The 13,319-nt window shown below is 41.9% G+C and overlaps 1 protein-coding gene across 3 annotated transcripts in view; it reads left to right on the top strand.

Moving 5' to 3' along the window:
* ipo11 (importin 11) overlaps window positions 1-13,319 on the top strand; it is a 240,221-nt gene that overhangs the window by 13,357 nt on the left and 213,545 nt on the right. For all 3 annotated transcript variants that reach the window (XM_064972628.1, XM_064972627.1, XM_064972629.1), the window contains exons 2-4: window positions 2,275-2,424; window positions 6,014-6,114; window positions 8,260-8,332. In XM_064972628.1, coding sequence (XP_064828700.1) covers window positions 2,287-2,424; window positions 6,014-6,114; window positions 8,260-8,332 — 312 coding nt within the window. In that variant the 5' untranslated portion in view covers window positions 2,275-2,286. The remainder of the gene's footprint in view (window positions 1-2,274; window positions 2,425-6,013; window positions 6,115-8,259; window positions 8,333-13,319) is intronic.

The following is a 13,319-nucleotide window of genomic DNA, read 5'->3' as shown; positions in this document are numbered from 1 at the left end:
AAAACAAACTAATCCATGGTACTGTCCTGTACTCTGACCGCCTCAAGATAAGAAATCAAGTCTGGGCCAAGGCTAGACTAACTGACTCATTAGCTATTTAGGCAATTGAGAAATACACGACTTGACAAAAATTATGTGGATACCTGCTCGTTGAATGTCTCATTCTAAAATGATGGGCATTAACATGGAGTTGGTCCCCTCTTTGCTGCTATAACAGCCTCCACTCTTCTGTGAAGGCTTTCCACTAGATGTTGGAACTAGAGGTCGACCGATTAATCGGAATGACCGGTATTTTTGGACACTTATTTGGCCCATTTTTTAAAATTATTATTATTATTATTTTTTTTAACACATTTATTTAATCTTTATTTAACTAGGCAAGTCAGTAAAGAACACGGCCGAGGAACGGTGGGTTAACTGCCTCGTTCAGGGGCAGAACGACAGATTTTCACCTTGTCAGCTCGGGGGATCCAATCTGCTATAACCACCTGCCTCTCGTTGCACTCCACAAGGAGACGGCCTGTTACGTGAATGCAGTAAGCCAAAGTAAGGTGCTAGCTAGCATTAAACTTCTCTTATAAAAAACATTCAATCATAATCACTAGTTAACTACACATGTTTGATGATATTACTAGTTTATCTAGCGTGTCCAGCATTGCATAAAATCTGACTGAGCATACACGTTTCTGACTGAGCGGTGGTAGGCAGCAGCAGGCTCGTAAGCATTCATTCAAACAGCACTTTTGTGCGTTTTGCCAGCAGCTCTTCGTTGTGTGTCATGCATTGCGCTGTTTATGACTTCAAGCCTATCAACTCCCGAGATGAGGCTGGTGTAACCGAAGTGTAATGGCTAGCTAGTTAGCCGGGTGCACGCTAATAGCGTTTCAAAGGTCACTCGCTCTGAGACTTGGAGTGGGTGTTCCCCTTACCCTGCATGGGTAATGCTGCTTCGAGGGTGGCTGTTGTCGTTATTTTCTATCTGTAAATGGTATTCTTAATGTTAATCAAGCTATATATTTGTTACTGAATTACCAATGTTATTTATATAGCTTGTAGGTCCCATAACCCACTTTTAAATGAATTTGTAATGACTGGTTTGAATGGTACACAAATTAACTTCCTTCCATCCTACAAATATCTTGGTATCTGGCTTGATGACAAACTGTCATGTTACTGAGCTGGTGAAGAAGTTTCAGTTCAAGGTCTGACTTCTGTTAATAGGAAGGAAATTGTCCACGCCATTTTTACGTCTATTTTAGATTATGGGGATATTATTTATATGCATGCAGCAGCATCTCGACTTTAACCACTAGATGTTGTTTTCCATTGTGCCATTTGATTTATAACTGGATATAGAACTCACCATTGTGTTTTGAATCAAAAAGTGGTTTGGGCGTCTATGTAACGAGATAAACTTCCTGTGTGTCTATCATCATTAATTCAATTTAGACTTATAAATGATCAAACCTGGTCTCAGGCTTACATAACACCGGGGGCCCCTTCGGTCTCCACACAGTTGGGTAAAGCAGATTTTAGTTTTTTGACAGGGAAGTAAAAAAAATATATTAAAAAATGTTCATGTCTCCCTAAAAACAACCAATTCTGCTGGGATGTAGACGTTATCAAATGCGTAGTAAAAACATGAAACATTTAAAGTTATTTCAGGCAATGCTGAGAAATAATTGAAAGTCGTGCCGTACAGACAGAGAACTGTATAGCCTATTTCTTCGGGGAGTATCATTGTTAGTTCTTCTGAGTAACATTGGAGATTGACTCGGGTCTCCCTTTTTGAAATTTACAAGTCAGGCAGTTTCGACTGTAGGATTGACGGAAATCATTCTAAGTTGCAGAGGGTGCTGCCAACATGAGGACCAGGTGTGTTGCTCTGCTGTGCCTGCCTGCATCATTGGGACTACCATTCTAGCCTCTGAGTGATTTTACTTAGTGTGATCTGTTATAGAGCGAGAGAGGACCGTGATGATGGAAGGAGGGGAGGGATGGTGGGATGAAGAGGCATGTAAAGATCTCCTTGGTTTATTTATCTATTTGTGCAGGCATAATGTCTGCCTTGTGCCTTCTACAGAATTTTAATCATTTCCATATTCCTACTGTAAAAATGTTATGCAAAGGTGGTGCTGAACCCTTCTCACTGTTTCTCTCTCTCCCCTCACACTCTCGCTCTTCTTCACCCTCTGTCTCCATCCCCTCTCCCTTTCATTCTCCTCTCCCCCTTCTGTTCCACCCCTGTCCTCTCTCTCGCTCTCTAACCCCCAGGTGTCTCTAGGTATGGATATGGAGAGTGCCAGCTCGGTGGTCCTACAGGCCCTGACCCAGGCCACCAGTCAGGATACCGCTCTACTGAAGCCTGCTGAGGAGCAGCTACGACAGTGGGAGACACAACCTGGCTTCTATTCTGTACTGCTGGTATGTCTAACACACACACACACAGGCAAACACAGGCACCAACGTCTATACTGGAGCTTACCACACATCATCCATTGATTTATGCAAAGATTGGAGTTCCTCAAGTTAACATTGTTCCCCTAATTATTACATGATGGATAGGATATGGGCCAGAAAGTTTTGGGTCAATTTATGCAGACATTTTAAAAAAGGTAGGCCTTCTGTGGGCCCAACATGCTTCTCTTGTGGTTTTGGATCATCTTGATTTATGCAAGGCTGTGGGGATGTGATACTATATGCAACTGGGTTCTCAAATGTCGAAGAAGGCAGGATATCAATAATAACAATAATAACAACAGCAGCAACGGCGATCAGCTTGTGTGGTTTCCATATATAATATCTGTGGGCAGTTTTGCCCTGATTACAATCACTACTAACAAATCACCCCACCCTCACTACAATAATAAAAAAATAAAAAATAAATGAACAGGAATGGTAGAGATGGTGACAGAGAAATAGGATGGGATGCTCACTGGTGCTCAGCTGTACACTAACCTTGACTGTCATTATCTCATTGTCACATTGCATTAGTCCCTGTCACAAATGATAGACCATTAGGTTACACACAATGCCCCAGTCTAGCCCAGGTTGATGTGTCACTGTGCTGCTGTTAGAGCCATGGGGTAAACCATAGTAGCAGGATACTGTGTGTGTGTGTGATACTCCACAGAGGCTGTAAAGAAATCTAATCTGTCCCATCCTCCTCACCATCTCTCCTCATTCAGTCAGTGTACTGTAGATGGTCTTTGTTGATCTCTATCCATCAGCTATCCAATACCTTGTTACAGTAGGTGGTTTTTAGCCACTCCTAGGGTTGCAAAGCTACCCGTAATTTACCAACGTTTCCAGAATCTTCAGTCATTTTTCGAAACAACAGAAAATCTATGGCTATCTTTTTTAACGTGGGCTCCCGAGTGGCGCAGCGGTGTAAGGCACTGCATCTGTGCTAGAGGTGTCACTACAGACCCTGGTTCGATTCCAGGCTGTATCACAACTGGCCGTGATTGGGAGTCCCGTAGGGCGGTACACAATTGGCCCAGCGTAGTTAGGGTTTGCCCGGGGTAGGCCTTCATTGTAAATATGAATTTGTTCTTAACTGACTTATCTGGTTAAATAAAAACGTTAGTAATTTATACTTGAATAACATTTTTTTATTTTCATACATAGTATACATTTTACAGTGCATTGGGAAAGTATTCAGACCCCTTGACTTTTCCACATTTTGTTACTTAACAGCCTTATTCTGAAATTGATTAAATAGTTTTTTCCCCTCATCAATCTACAACCAATACCCCATAATGACAAAGAAAAACAGGTTTTTAGACATTTTTTAGTTTTTATTTTGTTTTATAAATTTGCTATAACATTCAGACCCTTTACTCAGTACTTTGTCGAATCACCTTTGGCAGCGATTACAGTCTTCTTTCCGAATGCACTGCATCTTTGTCCATGACCTTATGGTTCAAGAGAAAATAGCCTAATTAATTTAAAAAGCATCTAATCAACATAGGTATTCTTTTCAATGAACTCTTCCAACTTGACTTTTTTTCACAAAAATGACAAAACATTGACAGCGAATACATATTGACATAGTAAAAAATACAACACAAAATATACATTTGTATTCACTAAGTTGATGGTTTATATTTAGGTTAATGTTTTTTGCGGCTTTGTATTTATTTTAAAATCACAATATTTCATATATTTTACATGTGATGAGGCCACACAGAGGGCCAGAGATTATTACAGACACCTGTGATAGTCTGAAGTACCTAAAGGGGTCACTGGATGTCTTGTGATAGATTACGTAAAATCCTTGAAAGATGCCAAAATTCAGGTAGTTTAATGGTAAACTTTTGAAAGTTTCCAGTAATATATCCTCCCTTTGCAACCATAGCCACATCAGCCACCCAACTGAGGCTGCACTGCCTGGTTCTGCTTTTGTTACCCACAGAACAACACCGTTTGAATCCGCTCTGAGCCTAGAACTCTGCTGTATTCAGACAGTCAGGACTGAGTTAATAACAGAGAACATTGTTGTACTCTGCCCCCACTCACCCCTGTGGTTCGCTACTCAACGCAGCTTCACCCTTCAATTCGCCTGCTGAGAGAAGTGTGTGTGTGTATAGTGGAGTGTGGCAGCACTCTGCTGTGATTGTCTCAGTCTGGCGCCAGGTGCGTACTCCAGACTGCAAGCTCCCAGCATGCCCCTCTCATGCACCCCCACCTCCCCCGATCTCACATCGGGTGCTGGTGCATCTTTTTTTTAATGAGCCCAAAGTTTGGGTTCTCGCTCTGTCACTCAAAAAAAACTTGTAGGACAGCTAAGATAAGCAGCCAGCCAGTGTGGCTTTATTAACCTTTCTTGAAAAGGGAGCAGTATTTTGAAGTTTGGATGACAAACGTGCCCAAAGTAAACTCGCTGTTACTCAGGTCCAGAAGCTAGGATATGTATATGCCTGGTAGTATTGGATAGAAAACACTCTAAAGTTTCCAAAACTGTTAAAATAACGTCTGTGAGTATAACAGAACTGATATGACAGGCGAAAACCTGAGTAAAATCTATCCAGGAAGTGGGATATTTTTGATGTGGGTACTTTTCTATTGAATGCCTATACAATATGCATTTGGATAGGACCCAAATTCCAGTTCCTATAGTTTCCACTAGATGTCAACAGTCTTTAGACATTGTTTCAGGCTTGTATTCTGAAAAATGAGGAAGAATCCGAACATTCATTCAATGGACTCTAAATGAACCAGAGCTGCTTTGAGCGCGTGACCGATTGCGCACCATTCGTTGTTTTTCTTTTCTATTGAAGACGCTATTGTCCGGTTGAAATATTATCAATTATTTGGACAATAGACAACCTGAGGATTAATTATAAACACCTTTTGACAAACTTTACAGGTACTATTAGGATGTTTTCATCTGCATGTCGTGACTACCTTTGAGCCAGTGGATTACTGAACAAACGCGGCAACAAGTTTTTGCGATATAAAGAGGGACTATATCGAACAAAACAAACATTTACTGTGTAACATGGACTCTTGTGACTGCTAACATATGAAGATCATCAAAGGTAAGTGATTAATTTTATCGCCTTTGCTGACTTTTGTAATTCTTTTACCTGGTTGTAAAATGTAAAATGTTTGTATGCTTTTGTAAGCAGGGCACTGTCCTTAGATAATCGCATGGCCCTTTTGAAATCTGACAAAGTGGCTGGATTAACAAGAAGGGAAACTTTAATCCAATGTATAACACTTGTATATTTTGAATGTTTATTATGAGTATTTCAGTGTTTTGAATTTGGCGCTCTGCAATTTCACCGGATGTTGGCCAGGCGGGACGCTACCGTCTGTAAGAATGCCCAATTCAAAACCAGACCCTAACCCAAGAATGTAAGCACTTTGTGTAGTTTCTGAAAGGACTCCTTGGATAGCTGTGAAATTCCAGCTGCAGCCAAGGACATTATCACAGGGATTTAAATAATATTGATTCCTCCCACCTACTAAGTTATTTAAACGCTGCCCTGTGTTTTCTGTCCTCTAGAATATCTTCAACAACCACATGTTGGATGTTAACGTCCGATGGCTTGCCGTGCTCTACTTCAAAAACGGCATCGACAGGTACTGGAGGAGAGTCGCGCCAAAGTAAGCCTTCTCTCTTTTACCTCCCTCTTCTTCTTCTCTTGCTTCTTTCCGTTCTTCTCGCCATTCTTTTCACTTTCCTTATGGTCCTGTCTCGTCTTCTCTGTCATCTCTCCATTTTACGATAAAACAAATATTTCCTCACACCTGTTACACCTCTCCCATCATCACGTTTCAGTAGTAATGGCAAGTTCTGCCAATCGATTGGGCTCAGCTGTGTGTGTTTTGTGAGCTCACATTGGCGCCATTCTCTTAAGTCCATCTAGTCTAGGCCATACTGATAGTATTGTACAGACGCAACCTATGGGATGGTAATTCTCCATTGACACCTATGGGATTGCTGACCAGCTTAATGTTTCAAGTTCACCTACAGGTCCACAGAACAAAGACTGTTTTTAACCACCTCACCTCAAAGACAATCAGTTCTGCTTCTGCAATCTCCAGCCATTCTTTTGTTTTTTTACTGCTCTCCTTCCAAAGAGCCCCCTTCTTTTCTTTTGTAGGTGTGGGTAATTCATTATCATTTATCATCTGCTTCCTGTGGAAGGTGCAATCAAACTCCTGGCCATTGCTTTGCACTTAATGCACCCAGTGCCTACAGAAGTTGCCCAATTTACTGGGGGAAACTATCTGCGGGCTTGTCGCACAAACTTCTACCGGGGTTAGGATCTCTGCTACTTTGTATGGGATGTGGCAACTCTTCCCTTCTTCACATTACACTTCACTTAATCCCCTCTCTTCTGTTTCTCTTCCACAAGGATGAGACTCAATCAAGCCCTCCCTCTTCCTTTCCCTCTTCCCCTCTCTCTCCTGCTTCAATTCCTATTTTCTCATCCAATGCTGCGACCTTCCCTTCCTCACTCTTAACATTCTTACCTCTCCATGATTCCCTCCCCTCTCCCCCCCTCTCTCTCCCGCTTCCTCTAACAATAGAACCGCTGGGCCTCGAGTGACCTCCTTCAATCTAATGAGCAGTCATTCTGACTGCAATATTCTATACGTGTAATTAATACATTTCATATATGCTATTGAAAAGATTATAAATTGGTGTTTTATGAAGGCCATGGGTAAAATTAGAATACCATTTTTATATCAAATAACACAATAGCATTTTCATTAGTTTTACTGTAGGCTATATGTAAAAACCAAAAAACACATTGTGTGGACTGATATAGGGTACATACTGTTTTTTGAGATTATAATTAGAACAGATCAATACAATAGACTGGCTCGCCCTGTTCTTCATTCACAATTGGTGATTACATAATTATGCATAGTTCGCTTCCCCTCACTCAACTCACCCATTCTCTCTATCATACCTTACTTCATTTATTGAATCTATTATGTGTGAAATTAGTTTCAGTTTTGAGTTAATTATCAAGGTGATCATCAACTGGGTACTGCACTTTCAAATGTGGGGAGAAGTAGGGGCAATGGGGAAAAACCATTCAAAAAATGACATGCCCTCCTAAAACTGGTTAAAACTCCAGTTATGTTTGTGATATTTAAGATTCTAACAACGACAGTGTTATATGGACTTATTTAGGAATAGTCAAGAACGGAGGGGGGCATGACTTTAAAAATGTTTAATTTATGAGCACTCAAAATGACTGCTTTAGCAGTTCTATAGTGTTAGCCCGGGACAGTGTATACAATAGCTTCATACAGGGATAGAGCTATCCCTCACTGCTGCACTCTGTCATCTTCATGTCGTATCAGCCCTCTATATTAAAGCCTGCGCTGTGGCGCTAGCTCTCTCCCTGGGGAAATTGGATTCAAAGCAGAAGGCGTCTCTCACAGGATATCAGCTGGGTGCTGTGTCAGGCAGTTGATAATGCCATGGCTTTCCTCTCCCTTTCAAATGGAAGGGTGTGGAAATGTAATAATAGGAGGGTCATTCTCGCTGACCGCCTCACTAAAGAAGCAGATGGTGATATTTGACAGGAATTGCACACGGTCAATGTGCCTCCCCCTCCTTTCCTCTGGCATATTGAGGCCTCAAACAATTCCATCAGAGTGGAGAGCGTTTCTGATAACACATGTGAAGCAGTCAACTAATTCAAAATGGATATTGAGTATTGAAAAGATGTTTGCGTTGATGTTTGGCATTATTTTGTAACCTAGTTCTGTGTGTGTGTGTCCGTCCAGTGCTCTGTCAGAAGATGAGAAGACGTCGCTGCGAGCTGGCCTGATCACCAACTTCAACGAGCCCGTCAACCAGGTCAGTCATTTTTTGCGTGAGCTGTCAACCAATGACTCGTCCCTTTCGGAGCATCATTTCATCGACAACCATCACTAAGTAGAACACTCCCAAACAGCTTTCCAGTATTTCCATTTGGCTCTGTCTTGAGAAGTGGCCATACTTCAACAGGGACCCCTACCTAGGGATACCTCTCTACTAGTAGAGCAGTGGCTGTCTGTGTTCAAATGGAGAGCATTTCTAGCCCCTTGTGTCTCACCTGTCTCTTCCTCTCTCTGTCACCCCTCTGGAAAGGAGGTTGACTCGGTCAGCAATCTGCCGTGATCCAATGATGTGTGTGTGGTCTAGAGTTAATCTCCCCCTAAGGCTGCATATAGTGTAACCTTATGACACATCACCACCAAATGCCTCAGAGAGAGTGTGCTGCATGCATGCAGAAGCAAAAATCCAAAATGAAGAGAACACTCAGCTTGCCATAATGCATCTTGATCAATGTCCCTGTTCTCCCTCTGCTATGACTGTAATGCAGATAAGTGAGTTTTGCCCGATCACACCAATTATCTTCACATACAAATACGATTCAGATTTATTGCCATCTGTGCAGTCAGTGCAGTGACACTTCTTACAGAAGCTTATTGGCCCATCTTCAGTCCCTAGCAAGATATCAAATGTTATTTCTCACATGCTTCGTAAACAACAGATGAAATGCTTCCTTACAGGCCCTTCCCAACAACGCAGAGAGAAAGGAAATGGAGAAATAATAGGAAAGTAATAACACGTAATAATGAATACGATAACTTGGCTATATACAGTGCCTTCGGAAAGTATTCAGACCCCTTGACCTTTCCACATTTTGTTATGTTACGGCCTAATTCTAAAATGGATTAAATAAATTAAAAATCCTCAGCAATCTAAACACAATACCCCATAATGATTGAAAATAGTTGTATTTTTCCCCCCAAATGTAAATAAAAAACATACCTTATTTTACATAAACATTCAGACCCTTTGCTATTAATACAAATTGAGCTCAAGTGAATCCTGTTTCCATTGATCATCCTTGAGATGTTTCTACAACTTGATTGGAGTCCACCTGTGGTAAATTCAGTTGATTGGACATGATTTGGAAATGCACACTCCTGCCTATATAAGGTCCAAAAGTTTACAGGGGAAGTTTGAGCAAAAAAAATAATGAGGTCAAAGTAATTGTCCGTCGAGCTTAGAATAGGATTGTGTTGTGGCACAGATCTGGGGAAGGGTGCCAAAAAATGTCTATAGCATTGAAGGTCCCCAAGAACACAGTGGCCTCCATCATTCTTTAATGGAATAAGTTTGGAACCACCAAGACTCTTCCTAGAGCTGGCCATACAGCCAAACTGAGCAATCGGGGGAGAAGCGCCTTGGTCATGGAGGTCACCAAGAACATGATCCTCACTCTAATAGAGCTCCAGAGTTCCTCTGTGGAGATGGTTGTCCTGCTGGAAGATTCTCACATCTCTGCAGCACTCCACTAAATCAGGCCTTTACGGTAGAGTGGCCAGACGGAAGCCACTCCTCAGTAAAAGGCACATGACAGCCTGCTTGGAGTTTGCCAAAAGGCACCTAAAGGACTCTGACCATGAGAAACAAGATTCTCTGGTCTGATAAAACCAAGATCAAACTCTTTGTCCTGAATGGCAAGTGTCACATCTGGCGCAAACCTGGCACCATCCCAACGGAGAGGCATGGTGGTGGCAGCCTCATGCTGTGGGGATGTTTTTCAGTGGCAGGGACTGGGAGACTAGTCAGGATTGAGCAAAGTACAGAGAGATCCTTGATGAAAATCTGCTCCAGAGCGCCCAGGACTTCCGACTGGGGTGAAGTTCACCTTCCAACAGGACAATCACCCAAATCACAAAGCCAAGACAACGCAGGAGTGGCTTTGGGACAAGTCTCTGAATGTCGTTGAGGCCCAGCCAGATCCCGGACTTGAACAAACATTTCCGGAAGACCTGAAAATAGCTGTGCATCTACGCTCCCTATCCAACCTGACAGAGCTTGAGAGGATCTGCAGAGAGGAATGAGAGAAACTCCCCAAATACAGGTGTGCCAAGATTATAGCGTCATACTCAAGAAGACTCAGCTGTAATCGCTGCCAAAGGTGCTTCAACAAAGTACTGAGTAAAGGGTCTGAATAGTTACGTAAATGTCATATTTATTTTTGTTTTTGCTTTGTCATTATGGGCTATTGTGTGTAGATTGATAAAGAAAAATATTTGTGTACATTTTAGAATAACTTTATGTGGAAAAGTCAAGGAGTCTGAATACTGTGCACGGTGTACCAGTACCGAGTCGATGTGCAGGGGTACGAGGTAGTTGAGGTAAAAAGTGCAAAAAGGGTAAATGCAGATAGCTACCCGGACTATTTGGTTGACTATTTAGCAGTCTTATGGCTTGGGGGTAGAAGCTGTTCAGGGTCCTTTTGGTTCCAGACTTGGTGTATCGGTACCGCTTGCCATGCGGTAGCTGAGAGAACAGTGAATGACTTGGGTGGCTGTTGTCTTTCCATATTTTTAGAGCCTTCCTCTGACAACGCCTGGTATAGAGGTTCTGGATGGCAGGGAGCTTGGCCCCAGTGATGTACTGGGCTGTACACACTTCTCTGTATCACCTTGCGGTCAGATTCCAAACAGTTGGAATCTGACCTTACAGGGAGGCCTCCTTTGTGGTGCACTCTTCACAACTTTGTTCGTATGTATGGACCAGGACACCAAGGAACTTTTGAAAAAATACTGTTTATTCAGTTTTACACACCAGACAACACAAAACAATATAAATAATATACTCAACTAGAAAAAATACAAATAAAAAAAGATTAGCTATAAAGATACCGTACTTTAGACAAGTTATACACACTGGACAGTAGGCTACAAAGGTCAAAGGGCATATGTAGTACAGGGACAGAGCGGACACCTCACCTTTGTTCTTGTAAACAGACAAGGGATAGGCGTGGAGAAATGCAACCAGTCACACTCAGATAGTCATGGCCACAAACCAACCATCCACTGAACCAAAAATAAAGTTTAAAATGGTTTATTAAAAATGTTTTTTTTGTAAGCAGAAACAAAATAGAAAACAGGGCAAAACAATCTCACATTTTAGTGTTTTACAGGGCAAGATGAACAAGGCATCCAGAAGTCACATTAATCATATTAATTCCCAGAAACCTGACAGTTTGTGACGGCCACAAAACACATGATACGGTGTGGCTGGTTCCGTTTTACATCGGACACAGGATCAAAATCAGAGAATGTTTTTCCCCGAACCAGTGGATCCGGTGAACCACCTTGAATTGAATGAGGCTAGTGCTAAAAGAGGAGTCTTTAAAGGCACAATAGAAGGGTTCTGTAATTAATGATTTGCATATACATGAGAATTTGTGCCCCTAGGAAGCTAGTTTAGCTCAAAGATGCTCTCTCTAGCTGTATTCGCAGGCCTAGGGGGAAATTCAGGTGTGTTAGCTCTGACAAAGTTCCTAGTCTGGAGATAGGGGGAAAATTGGGATTGGGGGAGGTTGGACTTTTCCTGTAGCTGAGCAAAAGAGGCAAATGTATCATCAAATAATAATTGGGCCAGTGAGGAGAGGCCTAGTGAGTGGCAGATGCGAAAAGCTCCATTATTTAAAGATTGAGGGAAAAAAAATCAGATTGTTTGGGCCTGATAGAGAAAAGCCTCAGAGGCTAAAGGCTAAACGGAACTGATTCCAAATTTTAAGAGACTGCTTTACTATTGGGTTGACACACCTTTTGCCTAGGGACACTGGGAGAGACGAGCACAACACACAAGAAAGTGCTCCAGACTCCACCTGGACCCAGAGTGGTCTAGGGCCAGTAGGATCCGTCTACAGTCAGCACAAAAGGGCTCTGAAATTTGCAGCCCAGTAGTATGCCTGAACATTAAACCACCCAATGGGTTTCTGTAAATGAGTACCTTGCCATCCCAAATAAAATACATGAAAACCAGTGAATTAAAATAAGATTTTGGAATAAAAATGGTCAAACATTGAAATAAATGCATTAGGACATTAATCATTCCAATGTAAATGTTAAAGATTTTAAATTTTAACAGGTTTTTTAAACAAATTATAACATTTCGTTGTTACTTTAACTCCCAAGTAGGTGAATTGATCCCAGACAATCCTAAACTGAAAGCTTGTAAAAGAGCACTTTATAGCAGCCTTATTTACAGGAAAAAGCTCACTCTTGCCGAGAGTCAGCTTGTACCCTGAGATTGATCCAAACTTTTTAAGAACAGACAAGACACGTGGCAATGAGGTATCAAGGTTGGAGATAAAAAGGAAGTTGTCAGCATATAGAGACTTTCTGCTCTAAGCCCGTCTTGATTATACCTTGAACGTCATCATTAGAGCGCAGTGCGACGGTGAGGGGCTCGATTACCAAAGCAAACAACAAGGGGGAGAGTGGACAACCCTGTCTGGATCCACAGTGCAAGGGAAAATAGTCAGAGGACAACTTGATAGCCCGTACCGAAGCCATAGGAGAAAAATAAAGAATCTTTATCCATGCAATGAATTTGGAGCCAAAGTCAAATCTATAAAGGGCAGATGTTAGGTAGTCCCACTCAACGCGGTCAAAAGCTTTTTCCTCATCGAGTGAGACCACCACCTCCGGGTCCCCCGACGCTGGGAATTACAGTATATTGAAATGCCTATTTCTCACAAAGCCAGTCTGGTCAGAGTGTATTACTTTGTGCAGCAAGCCTTCCATATGGATGGCTAAGAGCATGGTTAAGATTTTGTAATCACAATTTAAAAGCGAGACTGGGCGAAAGGATCCACATTCCAGGGGGTCTTTGTTTTTAATTTAATAGTAATGAAATTGAAGCCTGATGAGACTAGGCGGAAGCTTTGATGTATTAAGGCACTCTGCAAATAATCTGTAAAATTCGTCTGGAAATCCATACGGACCCGGTGATTTACCATTTTTCATTGCGGACACTGCTGTTTATG

This window comes from Oncorhynchus masou, chromosome 1, assembly GCF_036934945.1.
Source record: "Oncorhynchus masou masou isolate Uvic2021 chromosome 1, UVic_Omas_1.1, whole genome shotgun sequence".
NCBI lineage: Eukaryota > Metazoa > Chordata > Actinopteri > Salmoniformes > Salmonidae > Oncorhynchus > Oncorhynchus masou.
The sequence above is the reverse complement of the archived record's forward strand: the minus strand, read 5'-3'. Positions and strand labels throughout refer to the sequence as shown.